Raw genomic sequence first — 24,839 nt, forward strand, 5'->3', positions numbered from 1 at the left:
ATGATAAGTGAACACAAATTTATGGATGATATTCTGGTTTCATGGTAGGAGGACTGAGCTCCACTTCAGGCTTTAGCCAATCCACAACTGCTCCTACAAAGACAACGGCTGCTGTTGGTCTTGGAGGTGTGGATCACCCAAGTTCAAGCGTGCCAGGTACAGTCTCTGGCCCTATGCATAATTTAGCGCATGGCTTGGTAGGCACGCTGAATGTGCAATGAACAACTTAATGTATTTGGGAAGGGGTCGTCATAATACTCCGTATCTCGGGCATGTTAAGCGTAATAAGATGCAGTTGTGATGATCTGAAGTCTGTTAGATGTGAAGGCTTTCTGTCGTTATTCATTCTTTTAAGTACTATAGAGTTGTGATTTTTCCACATTGTACAGTGTAGTAAAACAGTTTAAAAGCTTGCTTGCAACAGTTAGTTTCTTTTTATTGACAAAGGCTGTGGTGAGCTTTTGAAGATGAGATAGTATGTGACTTCCTCAAATGTATTTATCAGTTCAAGTTTGTGTTGTCTTAGCCTTGCTATCAAGCTGAACTGTGAGGATGTTAAGGGTTCTGTTTATTCAAGCGATGTTTAACATTTTTTATGAGAGTGAGCTTAAGCTGCGTACAAGCTTTTTGAATGTTGTGCAGTGCATGTGGCTCTTCGTTGATGTAAGTGGAAGCATCCATTTTTATGCTGCCACAATAGTACATCACTGACTGGCTAAAACTGTCCTTAACAAGCACAGTGGGTTTTTTTTTTTTTTGGCAACAAGATTGCAGCAGTTACTGTGGCATTTATGTAGTGGTAGCTTGAGAAAATCTAGGAGGTTCTTTGTCTCCGGTAGCGTTATGCAAGATATGCAACCACTGTGCTATTATTGCAATGGTGTTGGGGTTATGTGCAAGAAAGCACCAGATCTTGTCATTGAGCCTGAGTCAGGGGCTCTTTGGCCTCATCAAAAAGTGGGAAAATCTACAGTTTACGGGTAATCATAATTATTCAGGTAGTAAATTTAGCTGAACTGTGCTTGTTTGTGATTTTTGCTACACTAATGTGTGACTACATACACAATGGTCTGTTTCAACTGCTCAGAAACCATTAACCCTTTTTGGTCCAAATTTTGTGTTTGAAGTAGACAAACTTATGTTTTGTGCATTCCCCCTTTCTGTACAAATTCTGTTCTTGAAGCAAAAAGTTTATATTTCGTGCATATCAACAACAAGAAGAAAAAGACAAATAAGGATTATGTCACAAGTTCTGTAGATTGTAAGACCAAAGGCATTTAACATGCCTTAGGGGGCAGGCTCTGAAGTTGCTGCTCAAAGGTCTATCTGACATCCACATACTGCACTATGTAGATGTTAGCTAAATATTTGAAACAGAATTAGTGCTATATGGAACCAGGTTTACATAAGTTATACAGTTAGAGTTGCTGGAATTGTGATTTCTCATGTTAGTCGTGGTTGTCGCTTTGTTTCTGTGTCAGATATTCCTTGTAAAGTACTTTGATCCCTACAGGAACTATATTACTGGAAAGTATGTTATGTTTTAACGAATTGGATTTGTGAACATGAGGTTATTTTATTGCTTATTCAGAGACTGCGTGTATTTACATAGTCATTGTTTTTTAGTTATCTCTTCTTTATTGTCAGATTTTTGCCATTTTGCAGGTTCTGTGGCAGCAGGCAAAAGGTGGGTTGCTTGATTTCTATGCACAATCCTTGTAATGTCTGTAGCAACCTGGGGCACTCGGTTGGTAGTGCGAACAATTTAATATGTGAAAGATGCATAGATGCAGGTGATAGTTGACAACCTGCTGACTACTGACTGCTTATCCAGAGGCCTAGGCAGCTCACCGATTTAGTGACAGGTGCACTTGTCACCTACCATTGTAAGCAATCTACGCGCAGAGTTGAACTTAAAAAAAAATATTGATTTCCAGCGCATGAAAAAGAAAAAAGAAACATGTAGGTTGCTCTGATATTGAAGAATGCCAGTGATATGTGTATATTTTCTGTTGTTTAGAGATGCAGATAAAGAAGAGCGCTAAGCAGGAATACTACTGTGCAATTCTAAACTCTAGTCTAGTACATCAAGGTTGACATTTTGGTTGACAGTTTGACATTTTGGTTGGTTTGATTTGTTTATGAAGTAAGGGTAGGAAAGCAGGCAAGAACACAAAGACATATTATGGTGCTTGCACAGTTAGTAGGAGTGAGGCAGGAGTTTTAGGATGGTTGGAGGAGGACAGTTCAAATATTTCTATACCACCCGAGCAATGCGGCCAAGGAAGGGTAGAAATTCAGCCTTGTTGGTATGGCATACTGAAGTAAAGTGCATGTGTCATGTACTCCCTCTGCTGTGTACCTTCAGTATATCAGTTGAGGAGACCCGTCAAAAATATGACTGTTTGTCTTAATAAGATATGACATTTATAAAGATATGACATTTTTATCATAATCTCTGGCTGCTTCGTTGTGGAAAACTGTGGGTGAACAGAAAATCGCCTTTTTGACTGCATGAAGTAAGTAACAAACCGTTTTGTTGTTACTACTCTGAAGCAAAAACAACAGGGTATATATGTGCAGATGAAAAAAAAAATATATATATATATATATATATATATATATATATATATATATATATATATATATCAATGACTGTTCCACATGAAAAGGTATTTTGCTCTGTCCTGTGCTCTCTTGAGAGGATTGCGACAGTGAAATGGAGGAATGAGTGGGACACTGTCCCACTCCTACCTATCCGTTCTGCAAGCTTTTGTCAATATTTTAATCACACATTTTCTCTCTATGGTTGCCTACTTATTCTTGCATATTTGTAACTTGCTCCTAAATCATTTTTAGAACACAATTGCAACATCCAAGCACATGTATCGGAGGATAAATTTAAGGTAATTTAGGAAGCGCAGTATTAATGGCAAAGAAAGGCATTGAAAATAAACATAAACATTGAAAAGCCAGCTGGCACACCGAGTGACAAGTCCGTTTTCCTGACATTGGAAGAACGCTAGCTTGAGAGTAACGTAACTCTCCCCAGCAATGAGGGAGCCATAGAGCCCGGCAATCGAATTTTAAGGGACCCAAAGGAAGGCTTAAAAATTTACTGTTCGTTCAATTTTTCGAGGTAGGATCAGTCATGTTTAAAAACAAGTTCAGAAGAACTGATGGCATGTCTATAGTAGTGACGGTCATGAAAAGAAAGAAATACAGGCATTCTTCGTTCCCACCAATCCAAGTGGTTGTTCAGTGTGAAGCGAAGAAGACATTGTGTCAAAGCTGCCAGAGCCACAAGTGGCAGCAAGAACCAAAACACGGAGGTCTTTATTTGTGTTCACTGTCCACCTTCTCACGTAAAAGATAGAGCTGACAAATTCCTATATGTTATGTGCCCCATTTCTCCAATGTGATGATGTCCCACTTTCCTCAATAGAAAAGTTAAGTTATGACACATTTCCTCATTTGCATCTATTTTTTAAGCTTCACAAATGTTCTTGAAAAAATGAGCATCTGTGTTATTGTAGGCAAATGTCTGGTGTAAATTTAGAGCAGTTCAGTTTGCATCCATGTGACAAATGAAGCACAAAATTCAAACATGAGAGCTGTCCCATTACTTCTGCCACTCCACTGCTGAATGCCTTTAATAACCTACATGTGTTTTCGACTAAAATTTTATTTTCAAATAAGTGCATGTGTTGTGTTCTTCATCCTCATTTGTTGCACTACCCTTTATAAGCTCTAGTGCCTTGGCACAAGATCTGTTTTCCCTTCTCGTTATGATTATATGGCACTCACAATCCTTGTACGAGGTAAATACACCTCGTAGTGAAGCTTCCATAGAAGCCCATACGTTCAAAACATGGTGGTTCACCGGTGGTTCATGGGGCTTAATGCCATCTGTGTGACGAGGGAACACTTCCGGCAGAAGAAAAAATAATGGGACACCATATGTGTTAAAAATAGAAGTGACATCATTTTGTTCTCAAAGGCGCAAAATTTGTTTTAATGGCCTGCCATTAGAGCTGTATATTCAAATGCCCCACCATTTGACTTGATGGGCATTTTAAGCTTTCAGTGCAGAAAGTGTTGCAGGAAAAGGTCAGCCATACGGGTGTCGAAATCGCACCCCTGCACTCAACATACTTTCTTTGGAAGCCAATGAAACCTTTAGGTATAGAGTGCTGGTCCTATTGTCGGACGCCAAGCCTGTCCACCAGCACAGTCGCATGAAACCAAAGTAAACAATTATCTGGCAGTCGTAACTTTCTACTTTTGACTGAACAAGTTAAGAAACGATGAAGCTACCTGCGTCACCAAATTCAGACAAACGTCGACAAGCAAATCCACACAAGGTCTGAGGGGAGCATATTGTAACAGGTGACCTTTACGAGCGCACCTTTTTGCACTCTTCAAGAGCTGCACGGCATTGCAAATGATAGCGGCGTCCACGTCCCCTCTTACGCTGGGCACTGAAAAAAGGTATATTTATTAATATTAAGATAAAATAGTTGTCTTTTCTTTACTTATCACGCATATATAAAATTGAATAAGAATTTTATTTTTGTTGAATAAATGTAACTTTGTCTCCCTTTAATTAAAAAACTATTTTTTCTTTCCCAGTGTTGGTTCCTTCCAGATATAGTCGCTCTTCAATTGGTGCTACCATAACCACCCTTGCTGATGTCGGTGACAATTCGTTCTGAACTGCTTTTGCTTGAAGCTTCACAGCCTATTTGAATCGACCTTGCCTTGTATCTACATCTTTATTAACTTTTTAATCATAAATAGGATGGGATGGATGATCAGGGAAAACAGATTTGGTGCCAAGGCACTAGAGCATATAATGGGTAGTGCAATATATGAGGGTGAAGAAGATGCCACATTGCTACCTTCGGCAATCACATGCGACTAGCTAAGTGCAGACCCCTTGTAGTCAGAAAGAATCTTGGCACTTTGAATAAGAAAGCTCATAGCAACAATGGACACTGTTGCTGTGAGCTTTTCTTGAGTGTGGTGGGCACATTGTGTCAGGAGCAGCACTTGAAAAATGCCTGTTTACTTAGTGTGTGTCATACAGGATGGTGTTGTTGTGTCTTAAACAAGTGTGAGGCTTATTGGCAGTACCCTGCGTGATTGCAGTAAACCAGAAAAAATATTCTGAAAAGCACAGTTGCGGCTATCAAGGCTTGGAAGGCAGTGCCAGCTTTGATAGGAGCTGCTCACTAAGCAGTTGGATCTCTATGTCATATAAAGATTGTTGCAGGCAACAGTGGAACATATTCATTTGCGCCCCTATTGTTAGCACTGCTGAGCTCGAGGTCTCGAGTTGAGTCCCGGCTGTGACGGCTGCATTTCGATGGGGGTGAAATGCAATAACACTCGAGTGTTTACATTCAGGTGCGTATGAAAACCTCAGGTGGTCAAAATTAATCCAGAGTACCCCACTACAGCATACTGCATAATCAAATGGTGTTTTTCTCACATGAAGCCCCAAAATGTAATTCAGTTTTATTAAGTTCTGCGACTGAGCACAGTAAGCCTAATATTAAGTTTTATGAATACAGTCGACTTCCATTAATTCGACCCTGACGGGACCAATGAAATATGTCGTATTATTTGGCAGGTCGGATTAAACAACATGCAGAAAAAACGGCAAAACACAGCGCTGATTCATTTCACAGTATTTGCCTTGATTCTAACCTGCCCCCAAATGAAACGTGTACCCGCTTTCTATGTGTTCAAAGTAGAAATCATGCGTGCACCCGATTTTTAGTAAGAAAAAGAGCAAGGCAACACATATGCATGCATGTTGCTCAATGGAAGCTGGTTTCCTAAAGTCAGCTTTGCCGCAATACATCAGTGTCACGCGGTAAAGCATATAAACTTTGTGAAGGAGGTTTTAGTTTCGTATCAGATTGTACCGTGTAGGCTATATGCGGCCCAATTTTCCTGGAGAGAGAGACAAAAGAAAAGGTGTTTGTTAGAATTGAGTAAATGCTGTAATCACATTGAGCTGCGGTTATTGCTTGAAAATTTTCTTAAGGCAGACCAGAAAAAGGAGTTTTCAACAGGAGATGACATCTGTTCAATGCATTCACTGACCTCAAGCTCCACTGAGATAACTGCTACTACACTATTGGGGTCACCATAGGGTCCAGGAGGCGCATATGTGCTGACTGATGAAGTTCAAGTTATCTGGCAAAGGCCATTGCTAGATCAATATCCTTTTACTAACAAGAAACAGCCCCTAAAATTAATGTACAGCACTCAAGAGTACTGTATTAACGAAGTTAATGAGTTGAAATACCTTGAACTTGCTTTCACAACTAACCTTAGTTGGCATAATCTTGTCAGTATAGTCTGCTCTAAAGCGTTGGAAAATTAGGGTGCCTAAAATGAACTTTAAAACACCCTACTAAAGAGGGCAAGCTTACGGCCTATAAATCACTAATTAGACCTGTTTTAGAATATGCTTCTGTAGTGTGGTCGCCTCGTCATATAAAAGATATTTCCAAACTAGAATCCATTCAGAAAAAAGCTGTTAGATTTATCTATGGCCATAACGATTGTATGTTTTCACTGTCATCTCATGTCAAATTAACTGAAAAATCAAATTAACCGTATTGTAATTAACAGAAGTCGACTGTGCTGTTTTCTTTTATGTCTGCATGCAGTATTTCAGTTCATTATGTGAAGATGACTTAATACATTTCATGTATCATTTCATCTCCAGTGACAAAACGGTGAAGGAAGAGAGCTTACCCCAACCAATTGTGGAGACTGTTGAGGCATTCAAGTAAGTTTGTACAAAGCCATTTTTGCATCTCGTAATGAACTAGTAGTCACGCCTTTGTTCATTTGCAAGAGCTCAAACCTTAGCTACTGATCTATCAGATGCGCTTGGAATGCCTACACTCAATGTGCATAAGCATACCTAGGAAAACATGCAATATACTCAAAGTTTGTACATGTCTATTATACACTATTACGAGCAGCGTAGAAGATAACACGTGGGACTGTCACAGATAGTCTTGCTGCAGCCAAAGTGAAAAGGAAAAAGTCGTAGTATTGTTTTGCAGACACTTCCTCTGTGAAGATATTTATTCACAACGAGCCATTGAAAATGAGTCGGTCTCTCGGTGCATACTTTGCCTTTCTCTAGTGTACACCTTGTGAAGCCAGAAGAGGCATTTTGAGGTGCCTGAGTAAACAAATCTGAGGTGCATAGGTGTAGGCATACGAACATGCTTGCCATAAGCTAAACTGTCTGTCCTCATAAACTAGATGCAATAACTTCAAACATGGTGGTGTTACTTCCAGAATAGGTTATTCTTTCTTGTCATGCCGTTTCCCATGGTGTATGTGTTCAAATGTAATGTGACCTCATTACATGCATGTTCTGCAGAAAGTATGTGACTGAGCAGAAGGAAGTGCGTGAGGAAATCTTCAGGATACCCTCTCAGACCATAGCCAAGGTGCAGGAGGAAACGGTAGCCCTGCGGCAGCTGCTCTCCACTGTGGAGAACGGAATCCAGCGAAATTCTGTAGCTGTTGAGCGCCTCAAACGTGAGACCTCAGAGGTTGGTGCCGCGAGAAACTTCATTTTATTGCAGTTTTTTTTTCCCCAGTGGGGTTTGAAGTCAAGCTACTTTGTTAATTTCAAAACCAGCATAAAAATTGTAGGTAGTATGTGGATTTTTCTAAACTTAGTTGTTTTGGCTCCAAATGGCTTTGTGACTTAGCAAATTGATTATCTTCCGCAGAATATTGTGTTGTAAATGCAGCAATTTTCAGTGACTGTGTATGCATGCAGAAACTTATTGTTTTCATGGGCTTAAAAAGATATGATTGCTTGGAAACTTATTATAAAGCATATAAGCAGAACTGTCATTATTCTGTCCTTTACTTTTGTTGTCAGAAGACGCACAGAGCGAATGTTGCATTTGTCGTGTTCGTAGTTCTTGAAAGTTTCGGGGAATGCACTTCACAAGCCACATTGCTCAAGACGAACTGGAAACTGCGAAGCTGCTGTGCAAGTTGGCTGCAATGATCGTGGCAGCAAAACAAATGCAGTGCATCAGTTACTCCATGACATCGGACTACCTGCGTCCCAACAGCGGAAGGGCAACTATACTTGCAGCCAGGGTTTCTTTGCCACCGACTACACATAAAACACTTCTCCACATTGCTCTTTGTAGTAGCGCATTGGCATACGGGTCTAAGCCCATGTCAGCCATCAAGAGCTTTAGCTGTTGTCACAAAACGGGAGTACACCATTGCATAAGCTGCACAACCGAGCCTGCACGACCACTGGTGCTGCACACTACAGAAACTGCCATGAAGAAAAGCCTATGCAGTTTCTCTGAACACATTTTAACACCACAACTAGAGCGATAGTGCTCACCATGGAAGCATACAAACATTATAGTAACTCAACCGTAAGTTTAGGGGACAGCTTCTGAGTTTACCGATCTACATGCGCCAAAAGTGCAAGTGGAAGTATTGGTATTAATTCAAACATCCAAAACGAAAATTTAACTGAATGCCACAGGGGCTAGCAATAGCCAGAGTGTTGCAGGCATTACCCCACTCCAACATAATCTTTGGAGTGCAAGCCATTGAAGAAGGGAGCGGGAGTACCACAGAGAAGATGAAAGGTGATCTTTGATTGCCGATAATTCCTTTTCTACAGAATGCATTCAAATAATAGTTCTTCTGCAGAACCCATTCAAATACTTTCTGCTGCAAGTTTTTGCTAAAAAGGTCTTAACGGCAGATACATTTCATGACTTTCTAAAGCATTGCGTGGCTTGTTTAAGTCTATCATAGTCTTACATTTGTGCGAATATGGCATCTACTTGCAGTTTAATTCTGCACCTGTTATAGGCACCGTGTCCCAATAGTCTATTTATTTCATTTATTTCTTTATTTCTAAATAAATAATTTCATAGGCTGAATCACTAGCTTCGATAAATTTTAACATATCCTTTAAAAAATAAGTTCTTTTTTCATGTTCCAGATCACCAATAAAGCCATCTTTGTGGGCATTCATTAATGAAAAAAAAAAAAGGTGGCTTTTAAAGGTCAAATCACTGTTCTTTGTAGATGCCACATCTGAAACCAACAATGTCCTCACTTTTCCTTATTCTTTCTATTTGTCTCTTTGTTAGCTGTTCCATGCCTCTTGGTTTATCTACTACATCAGTTATTTAATGTAATGTGCTTGCTTGGCTCCCCCTTCAGGACTTGAAGAATGCAGAGATTGCTCACCACACCAAGGAGACACCAATGTCCTTGCAGTATGAAAATACAGCACCTAACTTGTAAGTCTTTACCCCATCAGCTTCAATGCGCAGACACACAATAATAGCTGCATGTATGTAGTAATTATTAGAAGCTAGAAACTGTGGTACACGTAGATGCAGTGTAGTCTCTGGGAAGCCTCGTATGCAAATGAGCTGTGCATCCAGGGCCCATATTTTGTGTCGAGCCGTGTAATCTTTTTTTCACGTTCATTGTGCTGAATGTGATGGTGTGACTATAGCCAGTGTGTGAGCCAATGACTGAAGACGAAAAGATTAATAAAGGAAAAATCAGACATCCACCCGTTCGTAGCAATTGCTACAAAGGAAACCCATACAGGTTCTTCGAAAGAAAAGCCTCGCAGTTGAAGAAAAATTCTTCCTGGTCCGGGACTTGAACCTGGGACCACCGCCTTTCCGGGGCAGCCGCTCTACCATCTGAGCTAACCAGGCGGCTAGCAGATGGCAGGGTGGAGTCGAATTTGTCAACAACTCAAAGCAAAGGCAAAAAGTTTGATATAATAGTTCTGCGGACACCCGCAAGGTGGAGAGAATGAATTAATAAAGGGAAAACCAGACATCCACCCGTTCGTAGCAATTGCTACAAAGGGAACTCGTGCGGGTTCCTCGAAAGAAAAGCCTCGCGGTTGAAGAAATATTTGTCCTGGTTACGGACTCAAACCCGGGACCACCGCCTTTCCGGGGCAGCCGCTCTATCATCTGAGCTAACCAGGTGGCTAGCAGATGGCAGGGTGAAGTCGAATTTGTCAACAACTCTTGCAAAGGCAAGAGTTTGACGTGATAGTTCTGCGATAGTTCTGCGGATACCCGCAAGGTGGAGAGAATGAATTAATAAAGGGAAAATCAGATATCCACCCATTGTAACAATTGCTACGAAGGAAACCCGTACGGGTTCCTCGAAAGAAAAGCCTCGTGGTTGAAGAAATATTTGTCCTGGTCCGGGACTCAAAGCTGGGACGACTGCCTTTCCGGGGCAGCCGCTCTACCATCTGAGCTAACCAGGCGGCTAGCAGATGGCAGGGTGAAGTCGAATTTGTCAACAACTCGAAGCAAAGGCAAAAGTTTGATGTAATAGTTCTGCGGACACCCGCAAGGTGGAGAGAAGTAATTAATAAAGGGCAAATCAGACATCCACATGTTCGTAGCAATGTTAGCTTTTGTTTCAATTTTCTACGACATATGCATGCAAGCATGCTTTTTACAGGCTTGCATACTTCAAAAGCAAATACAGAAGCATTTTGAATGTGGCTGCAGGTATGCAACTCTGCTTAAGTGTGACTGCACTATGTATTGACAAGCTGTCCAGATTGAATTGACATTGCAGTTTTGTTTGACCATTCTTTGCCAGGTAGCAGTAAAAGGCACCTGTTTCATGCCACATGTTGTGTTAATATATACCCCCTCCCCCCCTTAATCCAAGGGGTCTCTCGTCACTTCCACCGGCCTACAAGAGGTCCCCAACACATCCATGGCTGAGAATCACTAATACTGTATAAAAAATCAAAGTTGGCCCCGACCTATAGCTTCCTCTTAAAATACCCTGGGCCGCAATTTTGCAGCAGTGCCTTATACCTATGCTAATAATATTTGTGTTCATAAGTGGTCAAAGAGACACTCTGCCCCAGTTGGATCATTGTTTTGACCACTCAAAAATGTGAAAAGTGCTGCAAAACATTTGCGTTGAGAAAAGACATTGCTACAAAATTGCGCCCTTGTTTCACTGGTCTTGATGCCTTTTGCACTACAAACAGACCTTGCAAACTGTTTGGCCAGCTGTGCAAGACAGGTTTCTCTAGGAAATGTTTTATTGAAGGTGTTCTTCCTGCTGCAGGTATTTCCAGAAGCTTGTAGAAAACTTCAACCAGCAGATGAAGTTGTACAAGGATCAAATTGAGGAGTTGGAACAACATTTTGCATCCCTTTCAAGGGTATCGAAATTCACACCAGAAGGTATTCAGTCTTTGGCTTGTCATCAAACATTCTATTCGGGAGTTGCAGTGAAAAAAAAAAAAGTGAAATTGTTTGAAACCTCCCTCTTGTTTAGCATCTCAATCATTGTGTCAGCTGCAATTGCATGCAAAACTGTGGCATAATACTTGTATTTTGTTAAACAGGCTGTTTATTTCTTTGGTAATATAGATGCTATATCTTCTGGCTTGTACTGAGTTAGCCAGGATAAAAAAAAATACTTCTACTTTTGTGAGTGTAGACGTTACATACATCAAAAACTGCTTGCATTCGAGAATCGCCCAACAAATTGCATGTTACTTTTGTCCCTCCAGAAACAGTAAAGTGTGTCAGTGCACGATCCAATCATGTTGCAAACGCACGTGCTTCGTGAAGTACTAGTTGTGAAATGTATAAATACAGTAGAGTCTCGTCAATTCAAACTCCAAGGGGGACCAGAAATTTATTCTAACAAAACGTAGGTCGAACTAAATAAAGCCCCTTTAAATATATTGCCCTTGCAAATTGAGCGGTACAGCGCGCAGAATTAAACCGCCACTGGGTTCGCATTGAAAAAGTCTTATCTTTGCCCCATCAGCATGCGACGGCATGTGCCAGAACAAGCCTAGGTTTTTTAAACACTCCAAGTGCAAGATCACACCTCATGCACTGTTTATTGTTGGTGCAAGGGAAAATGTGCGAGGCAGAAGGTGGGTGGCTTGATGTGCCCAATGTTGAAAATGACGTGATCAAGGTGAGGGGCCGTGCAATAACGCGATCAAGTGCAGACTTGCTGGGGGCGCCTTCCTGCTCCTCTTAAGCTGAATGGAAAAAGTGGGTGCTCGCCACTCTGCTTGTTCCCGTGCTTCTTTCAACATCATTTTTACAGTGTATGTCATTACGGTAGGTAGTGGATGGATGGATGGATGGAGTAACTTTATAGAAAGGTCCTGCGAGCTACGGGGCGCAAGGTCCCATAGAGCGGGCTACTCCCACGTTGGGACTGGGAGTTGTAACTCCCTGGCCGCATCGTGGGCTAGCTGGACGGCCCAGAGCTGCTCCGCCAGGTCCGTGCTGCGTAATGCGTCTTGTAGCCTGGCGGAGTCTTGATCCTTGTTTGCGTGGGTCCGACCACACGGTAGGTAGTGACGCACTGAAACTTCACCTCCAGCTCAGGTTTGTTCGAAAAGCAATCCGCAGGAGTGAGAAATTGTGTTCAATATAACCATTGCGCAGTTTTTGGAGTTTGAATTCGCTGGATTTTTTCTCTATTTAAATAAATAGGACTTTGCCAGGACCAACAGAGCAGTTCGAATTATCTGTCAGTGTGAATTAAGACATTTCAAATTGAGGATTTCACTCTAACTAGCCAGCAGTGCATATGTAGCATTGAAAAGTGGCACGAGGGATTAAAAATGGCACAGGGGGGTACGTGAATTGATTTGTGTTTCAGAACCTAGTGTTGCACAAGCCCCATTACTAAAGAGAACTAGTTGTAGGCCCTGCTGTTGTTCAGTGTTAACAGTTCTTTCATTTTATTTCTTAGAGCTGACAGTTACAGTGAAAAAGCTGCATGCAGTTTTTGTGTCCTTGGCTGCACACTTACAAAGTATACATGAAAACATACAGGTAAGACATTACTTCAAACGTCGCAGCATGTGTGTGTCTCAGCTGACTCTCTTGCACATTCTGGCTGAAAACAGCAAATTGTTATCGGGATCCTGAAATGATTTAGATGGCAGCATTTAAATGGGGTTTGATAGTTTGAGCAAGCCCTTATGAACCTATGAATCAAGTCTGTGCATTCTTTGCAAACCCTGTAAATGGTGTCACTTTTACAAATGCAGCAGTGCCATGTTACACTTTTACCTGCCTTTCCTGCTATTGACGTCCCAAACGTGAGTGTTCTCATTGGCCCACTGTTTCAAATTTTAACACTCCAGTAGAGCACAGTAGCTTTTACGGAGAGAGGACAGTCATGAAGATCCAATCAGAGCAGACATAGTTGCCTTGCGGGTGTAAGTGTATCCGGTCGTGGCAGCGGCTTATGTTTCTTTAAATAAATAAACAAATGGAAAAGGACTCAATGAGGGTCAAATGTGACCCCTTTCACTTATTACACCGGCACTGAAGCAGGATGTCGGGCATGTGCTTGGGGCCCATTGACACTTAGCAATGTAACCCATTAATGTGTGGGCTGCTTTTTAAACACTAAAGACGAGCGCAGCGCTTAGTACCAGGTTCGAACAAATAGGTCCCATTGGCGCCAGTGAAAAAAGATGAGCTGGTTGTGCTGGTGAGCAGTAGAGTGTGAAACAGGTCTGTACAGGCAGTGACAACGTGTTGAATGACCCGACATTTGCCCCGATATACTGCCATTGCTGCCGTCATTGGCAGGATCCTGTGCAGTGACTTTTCATCTGGACAATGAAAAGGAACAGACTCGCTGAAATGAATTAGGCATACTTGGGTACAGTAAGAGAGCTCCCTTTAACATGGCATGCTGCAGTAAAATTTTTGTGGGAAGGTGTTGTTGGGTGATGCTCTGTGCCTTTAACTCCTTCCCTGGCACTCTGTCATTGTGAATAGTGCCCTAAAATGGTCATTTTTCTTTTTTTACTGTTGAATCCTTTATGAAAAACACTATATACAATAATTGAAGCATTTATTTATACAAGGTCACAGCCACTTATTGCAAAAGTGAAGTTTTACTGCACTATAAAAGAAAAAAAAAAGTTTTTTTGATTCATCAGTGAGAAAGGAAAAATAGCAAGCAAATAGAAAGTATTGTCTGAGTTTGTCCTTGGCTTTTTTTACCAGAAATGTATGGACAAACCCAGATTTTCGATTGCGTGAAAGAGGTTAAATCGTTATTGAATGCCCAGCAATGCTAACAACAGAGACCCTTAAAGTGTTTCTTGTGGCTTATTTTTAGAGGCGGAAAGATGAACTGAGCTCTGGGAAAATTACTGGGCTTCCCAGCAAGTCACAAGGCGGCACTGTTGGTACCACCACAACAGCTGTTACTCTGGGCCCCGCTCCATTTTCCAGTACCAAAAGTGATGCTGCACTTGCCATGGCATCAGCTTTGGCACGGGTGGGACAGCCAACTTTTGCAGGTAAGGGACAGTGCAGAGCTGGACTCGAACGGCACCACTGCATTGATGTATGTTTTGGATTGTGGGATGCAGCAAACTATTGTAGATGCAAAGTGTGGTAGGGTAAACTTGATTTCGTTGGGTGTTCTCTACAACGAAGTCATAACGTGTGAATTAAACCTTTACGGACGGCAGACGAACTTGGCTCGTCAAGCGGAAACTTGCCAAAAAAATGAGCGACGAGACCAGTTCATCCAGCTCTTTTCTTCTTTTTTTTCATGCAGGCCTTAAGAAGACTTGAGCTCCTGTGTCACTCTGTGCTTCTTCCAGATGGTGTGCTTTGCTTTGTGCTTGTCGTAAATAAGCTCAGGTGGCACAAGAAGCATGGACTTGCTTATGTGCAGTGATCTCTCTGACAGAAATTGTTTGCGTTATCTTGTTTTTTATGATCATCAGAATCATTTGCACATTATGGTGGGAGCATGCATTAACATGTGTGCAGTGAAGCCCACTTTTGTTACAGTGTAACATAATTTGTTTTCCTAGCAAAGTTCACCATTCTGATGGAAATTTTTCATTTGGTCTTGCTTTATATGATTATCAGACTCATAAAAAAAAATATTCAGTCTTTTCTTGCAAGTCTTTTTTTTTTTTTTACCCCCCTTAAAACGTTATAGAACGAAATATAGCACCAAATGGTGAGGACAAGATTCACAATGCATAGGATAAGTGTTACTCCTGTTTTAAGCATTTGACAGGATAAATTGCACATTCTGTATACTCTCACCGCCTATAAATGGCGTACAAGCCGTCTCATCATGTGCACAGCATCCGTGATTAACATGTACACTGATCTAGGAAACTGTGGCCCAGCCAGTGATTTTGCTGGATGTGTTTGCATTCACATTGTAAAAAAGAACAAGCATGGTTGTTGTCAGATATTCGTGGTACTAATGGTGCTGTTGTGTGAAGTCACAGGTTTCATTGTTTACGAGAACTTGCTGGGCAAGTTGGCAGTGATTCATTATACTAAATTTTTAAGGCACCAAAAAACCACCCACAGACACACAGGATACAAGAGAGAACAACGGGACAAAGCACCCGTCCGGACAGGCGCTCTGTCCCGTTGTTCTCTCCTGTGCCCTGTGTGTTGTTTTTTGGCGCCTTAAAAATTTAGTATAATGCTTCATTGTTGTTTCATGGTCCTTTTACTATGCAGAATGTTTGCAGAACTCCTCAAGTTCAATCTTTTCTTTATTTCCAAATGCAGTGTGGAGTTTATTTTGAGCATAAGGGAACCTTTATTTATCACCACTTAATCAGAAGCTAAAGTTATCTGGTGGTCAAGAAATATTTAAGATGCTCTAAATAAAAGTCTCACCATGCACCTGCAGTAACATTCAATCGTCGGTCTGTTGCTTTTGCCTTTCCTGCACCAGTTACCCTTTAGTCACAAGAAAGAACATCCACTAAGAGCTTAAGAATTTGTTCATAAGCCTCATGTTGCTGCAATTTTTGTGTTAGCATGCTTGTGGGCCAGAATTTGCCTCAAAACATGCTGTATGCGGCGCCGCCACCATTCACAATTCATTGTTGCTGCTGCCAAGAAAAAGGAGTGCTCAGGTGTTTTAAAGGGACACTAAAGGCAAATATTAAGTGTAGCTAAAGTGATAGATTAGTGCTCAAGAATCTCTGAGGCATCAACATTATCGTGAACAGAGCCTTAATATTCAAGAAATTGAGGTAAATGAAGGACATGATTACAGACTCTCCAGGGACATTCAAATACTTGCCCGAGGACGAAAGCACTCCTCCATTAAATTCTGCCACTAGAATACAACCACTTGTGGCGAAAAACATCCCTGTATTGCATTATAAGGCGAAATAAAATGCTAGTTGCCCTGTTCTATTTCATTTTTAGAAAAAAGAACTCATTGAAATTAGCCATGACGACGACGCGGGTGGTTGAAAGGTTTCGTTTTTGCTCAACTCCGCGTCACCCATGCTTTCGCGTTTTATTAGTTCCGTTATCGCATTGTGCTGCACTGGTTTTGCTGCCTCACGAAACTCGCACAAGCTGCAAGTAGTAGAGAATTAACCTTCCGTGTGATGTCGCTGGATGCCTGAATGCTCTATGTCGCTTGACCAAAAGGCAGCTGCAGTGGCGAATCCACCGCTCCGTCTTGGATCGGTACCGCTGTCTATTGGGCGCCGGTTTACTCACTGATGGCAGCAAAAGGTGGTGATGGCATAAGTAACGTCAGCACTCCCCCAGTTGGGTGGCGGGAGACCTGAAGTTCAAAAAAGATATTCAGACCCTTTAGATGCAATTTTCTCGTAAACTAAGTCTCTTCTTGGCACGAAGCAAGCGTTGCGAGGTTTCTGGAATAGTTGAGTAGTTGAGTACTAGTGACAGAGTTTAACTGAGGAGTGTTTTCGTCATCAGGCAAATGCTTAAATGTCCCAGGGGAGACCCTATTTCTCGATTATTCAGGCAATGTTCACAATAATATTGACGCCTTAGAAATTCTCGAGCACTAATTTATCACTTTAGTTTGACTTAGTATTTCCCTTAAGTGTCCCTTTAAGTGGTGGTACCCTTCTTTCGTGCTTCAACTACATTTATGCATAGGGTTATGCATAGTCTCGTAAATTTTTCATTTGCATTTTTTGCCAGTTGATCTGTCATCACCCGTAGAGTTGCCACTGTTGTATGAATTTGTATAGGCATATTTAAGTAGCAAGCAGGAATCTTTTAGTGACTGTATCAAAGCACATTGATGTTTCTATTCACAGACAGTGGAATTCTGGGCTCCTTCGGCACTCAGCCAACTTTGGGCACAACAGGAGGCAAGTTTGTCTATTTTGCCGTAAAATGCACTTTTTGTGCAGTGAGGTCATATCCTGTTTTAAACAGCTTCTGAACTGAGATCTGAAATGTTGCAAAACACTACATGTGTGGCATTTGCAAGTAAGAAAGTTGTAAATTGGCACCGACAAACTTGATGAGGCTAGCCTTATATTTTCATTACTTATTGCCTTTTAAAAATAATAAGTTGCTTAAAAAAGTTAAGGTACCATTGCTCTCAATAATTGGCTCTTTGCCAAATAAATTTTTTTTTTCATTTTGCTCTTTGAATCATTATTGTTGGCACTGACTTAGTGCGATATATATAAAATTTTGCTGAGTACATCTTCAAGATGGCCAGTGGGCAGTTACTGTCACTTGCAGTGCACTTTAACAATTAAACAATTAAAGCCATTTGTAGCAGTACGAGGATTGGTACAAGTAAGCAGTGTGAAAACTGAACAGTCAAGTTCTACTCGTGACAGCTCGAACGGACAAAAAGGTTGTGCCATCTATGCAGTGGCTGTGGATATGGTAGAAATATGGTACTAGGTATCGCCTAAGAGCATTCTTAGTGTACATTTTGTACCTTAATACTGTTCTTTCTGTCAACGATTGTTTCAGGAAACTCCAGTTTTTCACCCTTTCATAAGAAATAGTAAGGAAAAAAAGAAAAGGCACTCGCTGCTCCTTGTTGATTCACTGCCCTGCCCTACACCATGCCTTCTGTTCTCTGAAATGCAGGTTTTGGAAGCTCGACTTTCTTTGGCACCACTGTTGGCCTTGGAACGTCCTCAATTTTCGGAGCGACCAGCCCGTTTAAACCATTAGGTAAATAGCGGTAAGAGTGTGTTTCACTAGTCGTGCGGCCTTGCACTTTCTCCTCCGTGTGACGCCAGGCTGTCTGCACCAAGAGCCTCAGCTGCACGAGGTGACATCTCTCTCATTCCTGTGCCGTCTTTTCAGTGCAGCATGCCGCTTTGACTAAGGGCCATAGCAGCCCTGTGTAATATGCCTGGTTGCTCCTGATAAGCTCACATTTGCAATTCATGACCTTCCTAGGTCAGAAATGCTACAAACTTTAAGGTAGAATGGTAGATATAACTCTTGTATACTAGCAGAGAAGTTGGTCTTATTGTGAGCGAAAGCGGGATGACCCAGTAAGGGCTGAGAAACGAAATACTGGTGCTGGTGCTCTCTTAACTTTCCTGAACAAGATTCCTTAACATCATATATATTTACAGCTTTGCACGGTGCCAATGAACTGTTTATCAGTAGAAAAGGTTTATATTGTGTTCTAAAGTACCACTAGCGCTAAGCCTATGAACTCATAGAAATTTTTTCTTCATGTGAGTGGTTCAAAAATTAAACATTGTGAAGTTTTCGACACCATTTAAGGGCACAGTTTTTGAGTACGAAAAAACAACAAAAAAAAAACGAAAATAAATTCTAGCCGTCATTATGGTTGAATAGGTGTGATAACATGCATAGAAACGATTGGACAGGAAAGAACATCGCTCACAACCAACTTTATTCAGAAGACAGGTACGCTTTTTAAGAAAAAAGCCAGATCCCATCTTTTAAATGAAATTAGTTGCTAGTGACATTCTTTCCTTTCTGGTAGTTTCATTGCATATTTTCGTGCCTTTTCCACCGCAAGAAGGATGAACCAACTAACCCAGCAACAAGTAGTAATAGCCTTCACTGGCTGCATTTTCATGAGCTTGGCGGTGGCATATCACATCTTCTGACACAAAACAATACTAAGCGATGCCATTTCCATGTGGCACATCACTCATTGCAAAGCAGCATCTGAAATCAGCTGGAACATGTTTCTGGCAAATGTGTTTTGACGGTGAATAGAGGGGAGCACACCAACAGCCACCTCATTTTTCCTCCCTGTTAATGTGATGCCACATCATTTACATGCACCGTGTGAGATGAATCACCCTTCTCTATCTGGTCTTGCTCTGGCTTTGCCTTCCTAGCTTGTTACAGCCATTTACAAAGATGAGATATGCTAGAAGTACGGTGTAGCGTGCCACTGTCACATTTATGTAAATGCAGTTATTTTCTCTTCTAACATTGAGCCATTTACTTTTCCACCAAAGAAATGTGGATTGAACGATCTAACCCCCCGTATTCATAAATGCATCTGTACTGGAAGCCCGTGCTCGACTTGATTTAAAGGACGCCTGTCGTGAACGCACCAAAGGAAACGCAATGAGCGTCTTAGGCGTGTTCGCACCAGGTGTCATTTATATCAAGTCAAGCATGGCCTTCTAGTTAAGATGCATTTCTGAATACGGGGATAAGTCTGTTTAAAGGCCCATCTGCTTTTTCTTAATGTTATAGACCTGGTTAGTTAGGTTAACAATGTCATGAATATCTGAGTCGAATATTCTACCTGTACCTGCAGGAAGGAGCCTACAGTTTTATTCCAAAGACTCCCTACTTTTTCTAATTCTAATTCATATTTCTTCTCCTTTTCTTTCTAATTCATATAATCATTGCCACTTTTCAGGGATATTTCTACACATTTTTAAACATGATTACCATTGACCAAATTTCTTTATATGTTGTGATTAAGCATTTCCTCTGGGAGAAGCAGAAAAAGCGACATGTCATCACAACTCAACCGGTAGGGCCATCTGGTGGTGGCAAACAAAACCAATGTGACCTCCATGATCAGGTAGCACAGCGGAAGGTTGTGCCACATGTGAGGGTCATTCCGACACAAAAGCTTGGTGCAGTATTAGAGGAACATTTCATGCATTGTTCTGCAGAGATACGGCAGTGCAGCTTTGAGTGCAATAGGAGCAAGGAAGGGAGAGGAGGGCTGTGAGGGCATGTTGGTGATGCCCAATGATTCTTGGTGCTGAAACTTCACTTGTAGCTCTGCCTCCACAAGTGGTTTTAAAGAGGACATTGCATGTTAGGAGCCTAGTGGTTTATAGTTTAGCAGCACAATGACTCTGTAGAAGATTCTGTGTTAGCTTCTTGTACCTAAACAGTCATGAGATCTTGTGGGCACATAGCCAGCTTGAAGATCTTTGTACAAGCGCTGTCACTACTTTCTCTCTTGGTGGTTATACTATGAGTGAAGTTGGCATGGGCTCTCTTGAGCACTGGGGTCATTACTACCTGTGTGGGATTATGATGTGTGACACATGCATGCAGCAACATGGGAGAAGCTGTTGGAGCCAGTGGTGTAGCTGCTTCCGACTGGGCACTTGGAGACATAAAACATTAACTTACTAGCACTTACTGAGCTTGCTTTTGTGAACTGGCGTGTGCTTCTGACCTACTTGTGCAGTACTTGTCAAAGAGGCCAACTGTCAGCAAAATTGAGAAATGTGTAAAGGAATTGAAGTGCAGGAGGATGTTAATGTTACATATGTTGAGGTTGGACATCAATGAGAGAAAGTATAATAGAACAGTAACATGGCTGCTTGCTGCTCTGAACCTCACTGGCGGCATGTTGTATTTTGTTCTGCCAGCTTTCACCTAATTTCTACCTCATCTCAAAAGAAGTGTAATCATCATGCAGTGAATCCTTTATGCTTGCCTTCATTTTATTGATTTTTGGCTTCTTCAGTAGCTTACCTCGCTTAATCGTCCTTTCATTTCCTTTTTACCTCAGTGCATAACTCCTGAGATTTTTAATATTGGTGGCTTCTCTGAAACTGAAATGTGCTATACTCACGAACAACTTTCGGTTGGTATGAAGAGAAAGCTACGTAGGCAAAGCGCACACAAGTGAGAGCACTTCTGAGAAGAGTCCTGTATTTTCATCCACATTAGTTTAAGTTGGGGAAGAGAAAACATAAACACCTTGTTAGCAACAGTCAGATAAGGCAAAACACACCACTGAATGTAAAACTTTACTTATTTTGCAGCTCTGCCCTTCCATGTCTGGGTAAACGTGACACCGTCGCACATGGAAGCTGCTTGATTTACTGTCTGTTCCAAGCAACCAAAAGCACTGTCAAACACTCGCAAACTACTTAACTACTTGGCGCGGTAACGCATGGGCAGAAACTCCACCTCCAGTAACTTTCCCTTCATAGCCACAGAAAGTTGTCCACGAGTATGGTACCATATAGACTCGTGTAACGGCCGCACCCGTGTAAGCGCCACAACCCCAACTTGGCAGCCCAAAATTTTGAAAAAAAAAAAAAATATTCCATTGGTGAAGCAATCGCGTTCGTTGCCCCAACGCCGTGCGCGTGCATTGGCAAATTTTCGGGTGCTTTGTACTTCCGTGTGCCGCTACTCGACAGGGAGAGCTGCGCGTTTTCTTCTGGTGCAATGGTGCATCTGGCGATCCGGTGTATGCAGTAGTCACCCGCTGCGCCGGCACCATTTTGACGAAAAGGTTTGGTCCTGTGTAAGGACTACACCTCGTCAAAATGGTTGAAAAGAAGTGCAACCCCTACATGAGTTTATATAGTACTACAGTGATGTGCACTAAATGCATCATTCATGTAGAAACTTCCATACCCCGTTTCATATATGGCAGGCAAGACTGTAAAGGCTGGAGATCACTGCTCACATTCGCAGCCAAAAAATAGTGTGTTACATTTTAAAAGAACGATATAATGTGCCATATAATACGGTGTAACATTCAGACTCGTGCCTTGATGACACAAAATATGATGCAGTCAATTACAAGAAGGTGTTGTAGATCTGAAAACTTTTACCACGAAACAAGTGTTGCAATACGTGTCTGCGACCAGCGACCACAGCACACCACTTGCAAGCATAGTGTATTGCATGTGAAAGCACAAAGGTGCACAAATAATATGTAATTTGATGTAACCTTATGTCAGGAAGTTGTGACGTATGAAGTACCTAGTTATTTCATAGAAAGCATCGTGTGGCAAAAACAACAGCTCTGCAAAACATGCAAAATGAGACTTAGATGGCTGCGCCACTCGTGTAGCTTCCTCAGTGTTACCTGCTAAGTATTAAACAGAGTACAGTGAAACCTCATTAAACCGTAGTTGGCCGGAGCTCGGAAAAAGTACCTACTAAATGGTAGTACTGCTTAAGCGAAATAGCATGAGATCGCCCACTTGCCTGTCAAAAACGGAACTCGAAGAGAGTGCGATGAAAAGGGAAGAAAACGTAGTATTTATTCACTTCACACAACAAAAGTGTTATTTTCGTTTGATGCCACAGCGGCCTAACAGCAACGACTGCAGCCTCAAACTTACTGAAGCTGCGAGCCAGCTTTTCAACCAGCCCCCTCTCCTTGGCAAACACTCGCACGGCAGGTTCCTCATTGGCATTGCATATTCTCCGTGCACAGGCACAGTAGTGCCGCAGATGTCGCGGTGCGCATATTTCATTGCGGGGTGTTGTTATTGTCGCGAAGATTGCATCCGTGAGGCTGACGTAATGCGCAGCTTCTGCCGCTGTCGGGCCTGAATCGCCTGTACTGTCACTTTCCGTGTCATTCTCATCACTGTCGCGAGGCGACACTTTGGCAACAACAGCGACAACAATGGCGAAAAGTACAACCTCGTAGCCGACATCCTTCGCAGTCGCGGCAGCGTTGCCAAGGAATTGCTTCGCATTCCAAATGCCACACACCGTAGTCAACAGTAGATCCCTGTCGCGTACCAGCACTGACTTCTTCGTGTCACGTTCGATAGCATAAACAATGTCTAATTTTTCTTCTATGCTGAGCACCCGGCGTCTTTTTTATCCGAGCTTCGGTACGACGCCACAATGCTCTCTGGCACAGCGCCGAAATGCTGTTGATGTGGCTTCACGCGCAAACGCACGAGGCGCTCGGAGGCTGTTGTTCTTATCCATGGTTCCGATCTCTGAGGCTTGTTGTTCTGCCGGGCAACCAGATGGAGATGACGCACCGCTGTGTTTGCGTGACGAGAAGGGGAAACACTACGTGTTAACCAATACATACGCAATAAGCTGGTACAGTTTATGCGGATACCAAACACATTATGTTAAATGGCTGCTGAGTCGGGGATTTGATTTTACTACTTTTAAAACGAAACTACTGTTCAAGCGGGTACGGTTTAATGAGGTTTTAATGTACAGCTTTCCAGCCTAGCGCCATGTGGTAAGTACATCAAAGCACTGGTGATGCAACCATATCCGTGACAGTGAATTCATGACTAACGACAGTGAAGCAGCTGATGCGTAAATTTTTCAACTCTGGGAGGCCTTTCTAGTGCATCAATTTTTTAAAACATTTAGTCTATTTTTTAATATTTAAAGTTTTTTTTTCACTTCATGCTGTGTGCTTGTGCTAACAATTCAGCTTGTGTAGTTGAAATGAATTGTAATAGCTTTCCTTGTAAGGTTCTCAATGCAAACTGTGTTTATCTCACATTTCTGATTGGAGATTGCTTAAATCTATTTTACAGGCACTGATACCTATGGTTCTTCAGCAAATCAGACGTTCCAGCTCCAAAAGCCTCCACCTGGAAATAAGCGGGGCAAGAAATAGTATATGCTGATATAAAAGCTATAATTCTTTTACATGCCATTGCTGACGTGCCTTTACACTTGGAGGAGATTTACTCAATAAATACGATGCGAATTCGTGTTTTGTTAACTTATCTACTGTGTGAAAATACTTCGTTCTGTACTGCCACACAAAGAAATACAGTGAAACCTCTCTTGAACAAATTTCATTGGATCTCCATATAAGCTGCTGTCTCATGAAACATAAATGCTTGGAAATGCTATCAAACTGGGAATTTTGTAACCATTTTTTTATGCCTCTCAAGGGCTTAGTGTACATAAGAGAAATAATTCGTTGTAGCTGGAACAAGCTTTCCTTACAGGTTTGACACTTTACCTTGTGACACCAAATAGTTTCAAGTTCACCTGGAGGGTTGAAGACCAAGCAATGCTGTTCGTTTTAATTATAGACCCTTTTCATAATCATAAAGTTAGCTTTCCTGCAAGTTAGTTTGTTGAATGAATGGTAGCATAGTCCTCTTTGCAAACAACATGAACAACCACAGTTTGCTTGTGTTATGACATGGAAAATGCAGACATTATTGTTGTGATGAAACCACAAACAAGATACAAACCCGAGCATGTGCAGATGATTATATGCATGCATGCGGAAAGTTTTCAATCATGTACTCGAATGAGTTTTCATTGTTTTTATGATGTTTGTATGCATGCATATTTAAACCTCTAATTCATATTCTTGAATGTGCTTTCATCATTTTCTTTTTAAAATTTTTGTTGATTTTCTTCTGGAAGTAGCCAGGATTAGCGTGATTTCTGTTTCCGCATTCCTGGCATTGTTTCTTTGCATTTCCTGCTGTTACATTCCTTTTCTCTCTTAGTTATTTATTCGATTCTGCTTTATTGCGTATGACACATATCGCTTATGCTACTCACATCTGCTACTGCGTTTTGTATATCTTTTATAGCTCCCCAACTCTATGCCAGGTAGGTGCAGTAGGTAACAAAAAATAAACATAATTCTGTAATTAGGCAAATTCGCAGTGCGGAGAAGCGCACTTGCGAACTACGGTATTCACACGATTCTAATGCACACCTTTATTGGTTAAAAAGTGATTTGAAATTTGCACATGCATTACAATCTAATTCTACACA

General features: G+C 41.6%; 1 protein-coding gene across 2 annotated transcripts in view; it reads left to right on the forward strand.

Annotated features, from left to right (window-relative positions):
• LOC135914079 (nucleoporin p58/p45-like) overlaps positions 1-23,821 on the forward strand; it is a 45,598-nt gene extending 21,777 nt beyond the window's left edge. The window contains exons 10-21 of one of the 2 annotated variants that reach the window (XR_010568202.1): positions 49-156; positions 1,666-1,687; positions 6,746-6,808; positions 7,418-7,592; positions 9,256-9,335; positions 11,167-11,285; positions 12,829-12,911; positions 14,218-14,401; positions 17,177-17,230; positions 17,853-17,886; positions 17,973-18,059; positions 23,627-23,750. Coding sequence is in view for 1 of the 2 variants with exons in the window: in XM_065446816.1 (XP_065302888.1) it covers positions 49-156; positions 1,666-1,687; positions 6,746-6,808; positions 7,418-7,592; positions 9,256-9,335; positions 11,167-11,285; positions 12,829-12,911; positions 14,218-14,401; positions 17,177-17,230; positions 17,973-18,059; positions 23,627-23,709 (1,058 nt within the window). In the remaining variant the exon portion in view is untranslated. Of the gene's footprint in view, positions 1-48; positions 157-1,665; positions 1,688-6,745; positions 6,809-7,417; positions 7,593-9,255; positions 9,336-11,166; positions 11,286-12,828; positions 12,912-14,217; positions 14,402-17,176; positions 17,231-17,852; positions 17,887-17,972; positions 18,060-23,626 lie in introns of both variants that reach the window. The other variant, XM_065446816.1, reaches the window with a different exon arrangement.
• Positions 23,822-24,839: the final 1,018 nt, after the last annotated feature.

This window comes from Dermacentor albipictus, chromosome 3 (genome assembly GCF_038994185.2).
Source record: "Dermacentor albipictus isolate Rhodes 1998 colony chromosome 3, USDA_Dalb.pri_finalv2, whole genome shotgun sequence".
Classification (NCBI taxonomy): domain Eukaryota; kingdom Metazoa; phylum Arthropoda; class Arachnida; order Ixodida; family Ixodidae; genus Dermacentor; species Dermacentor albipictus.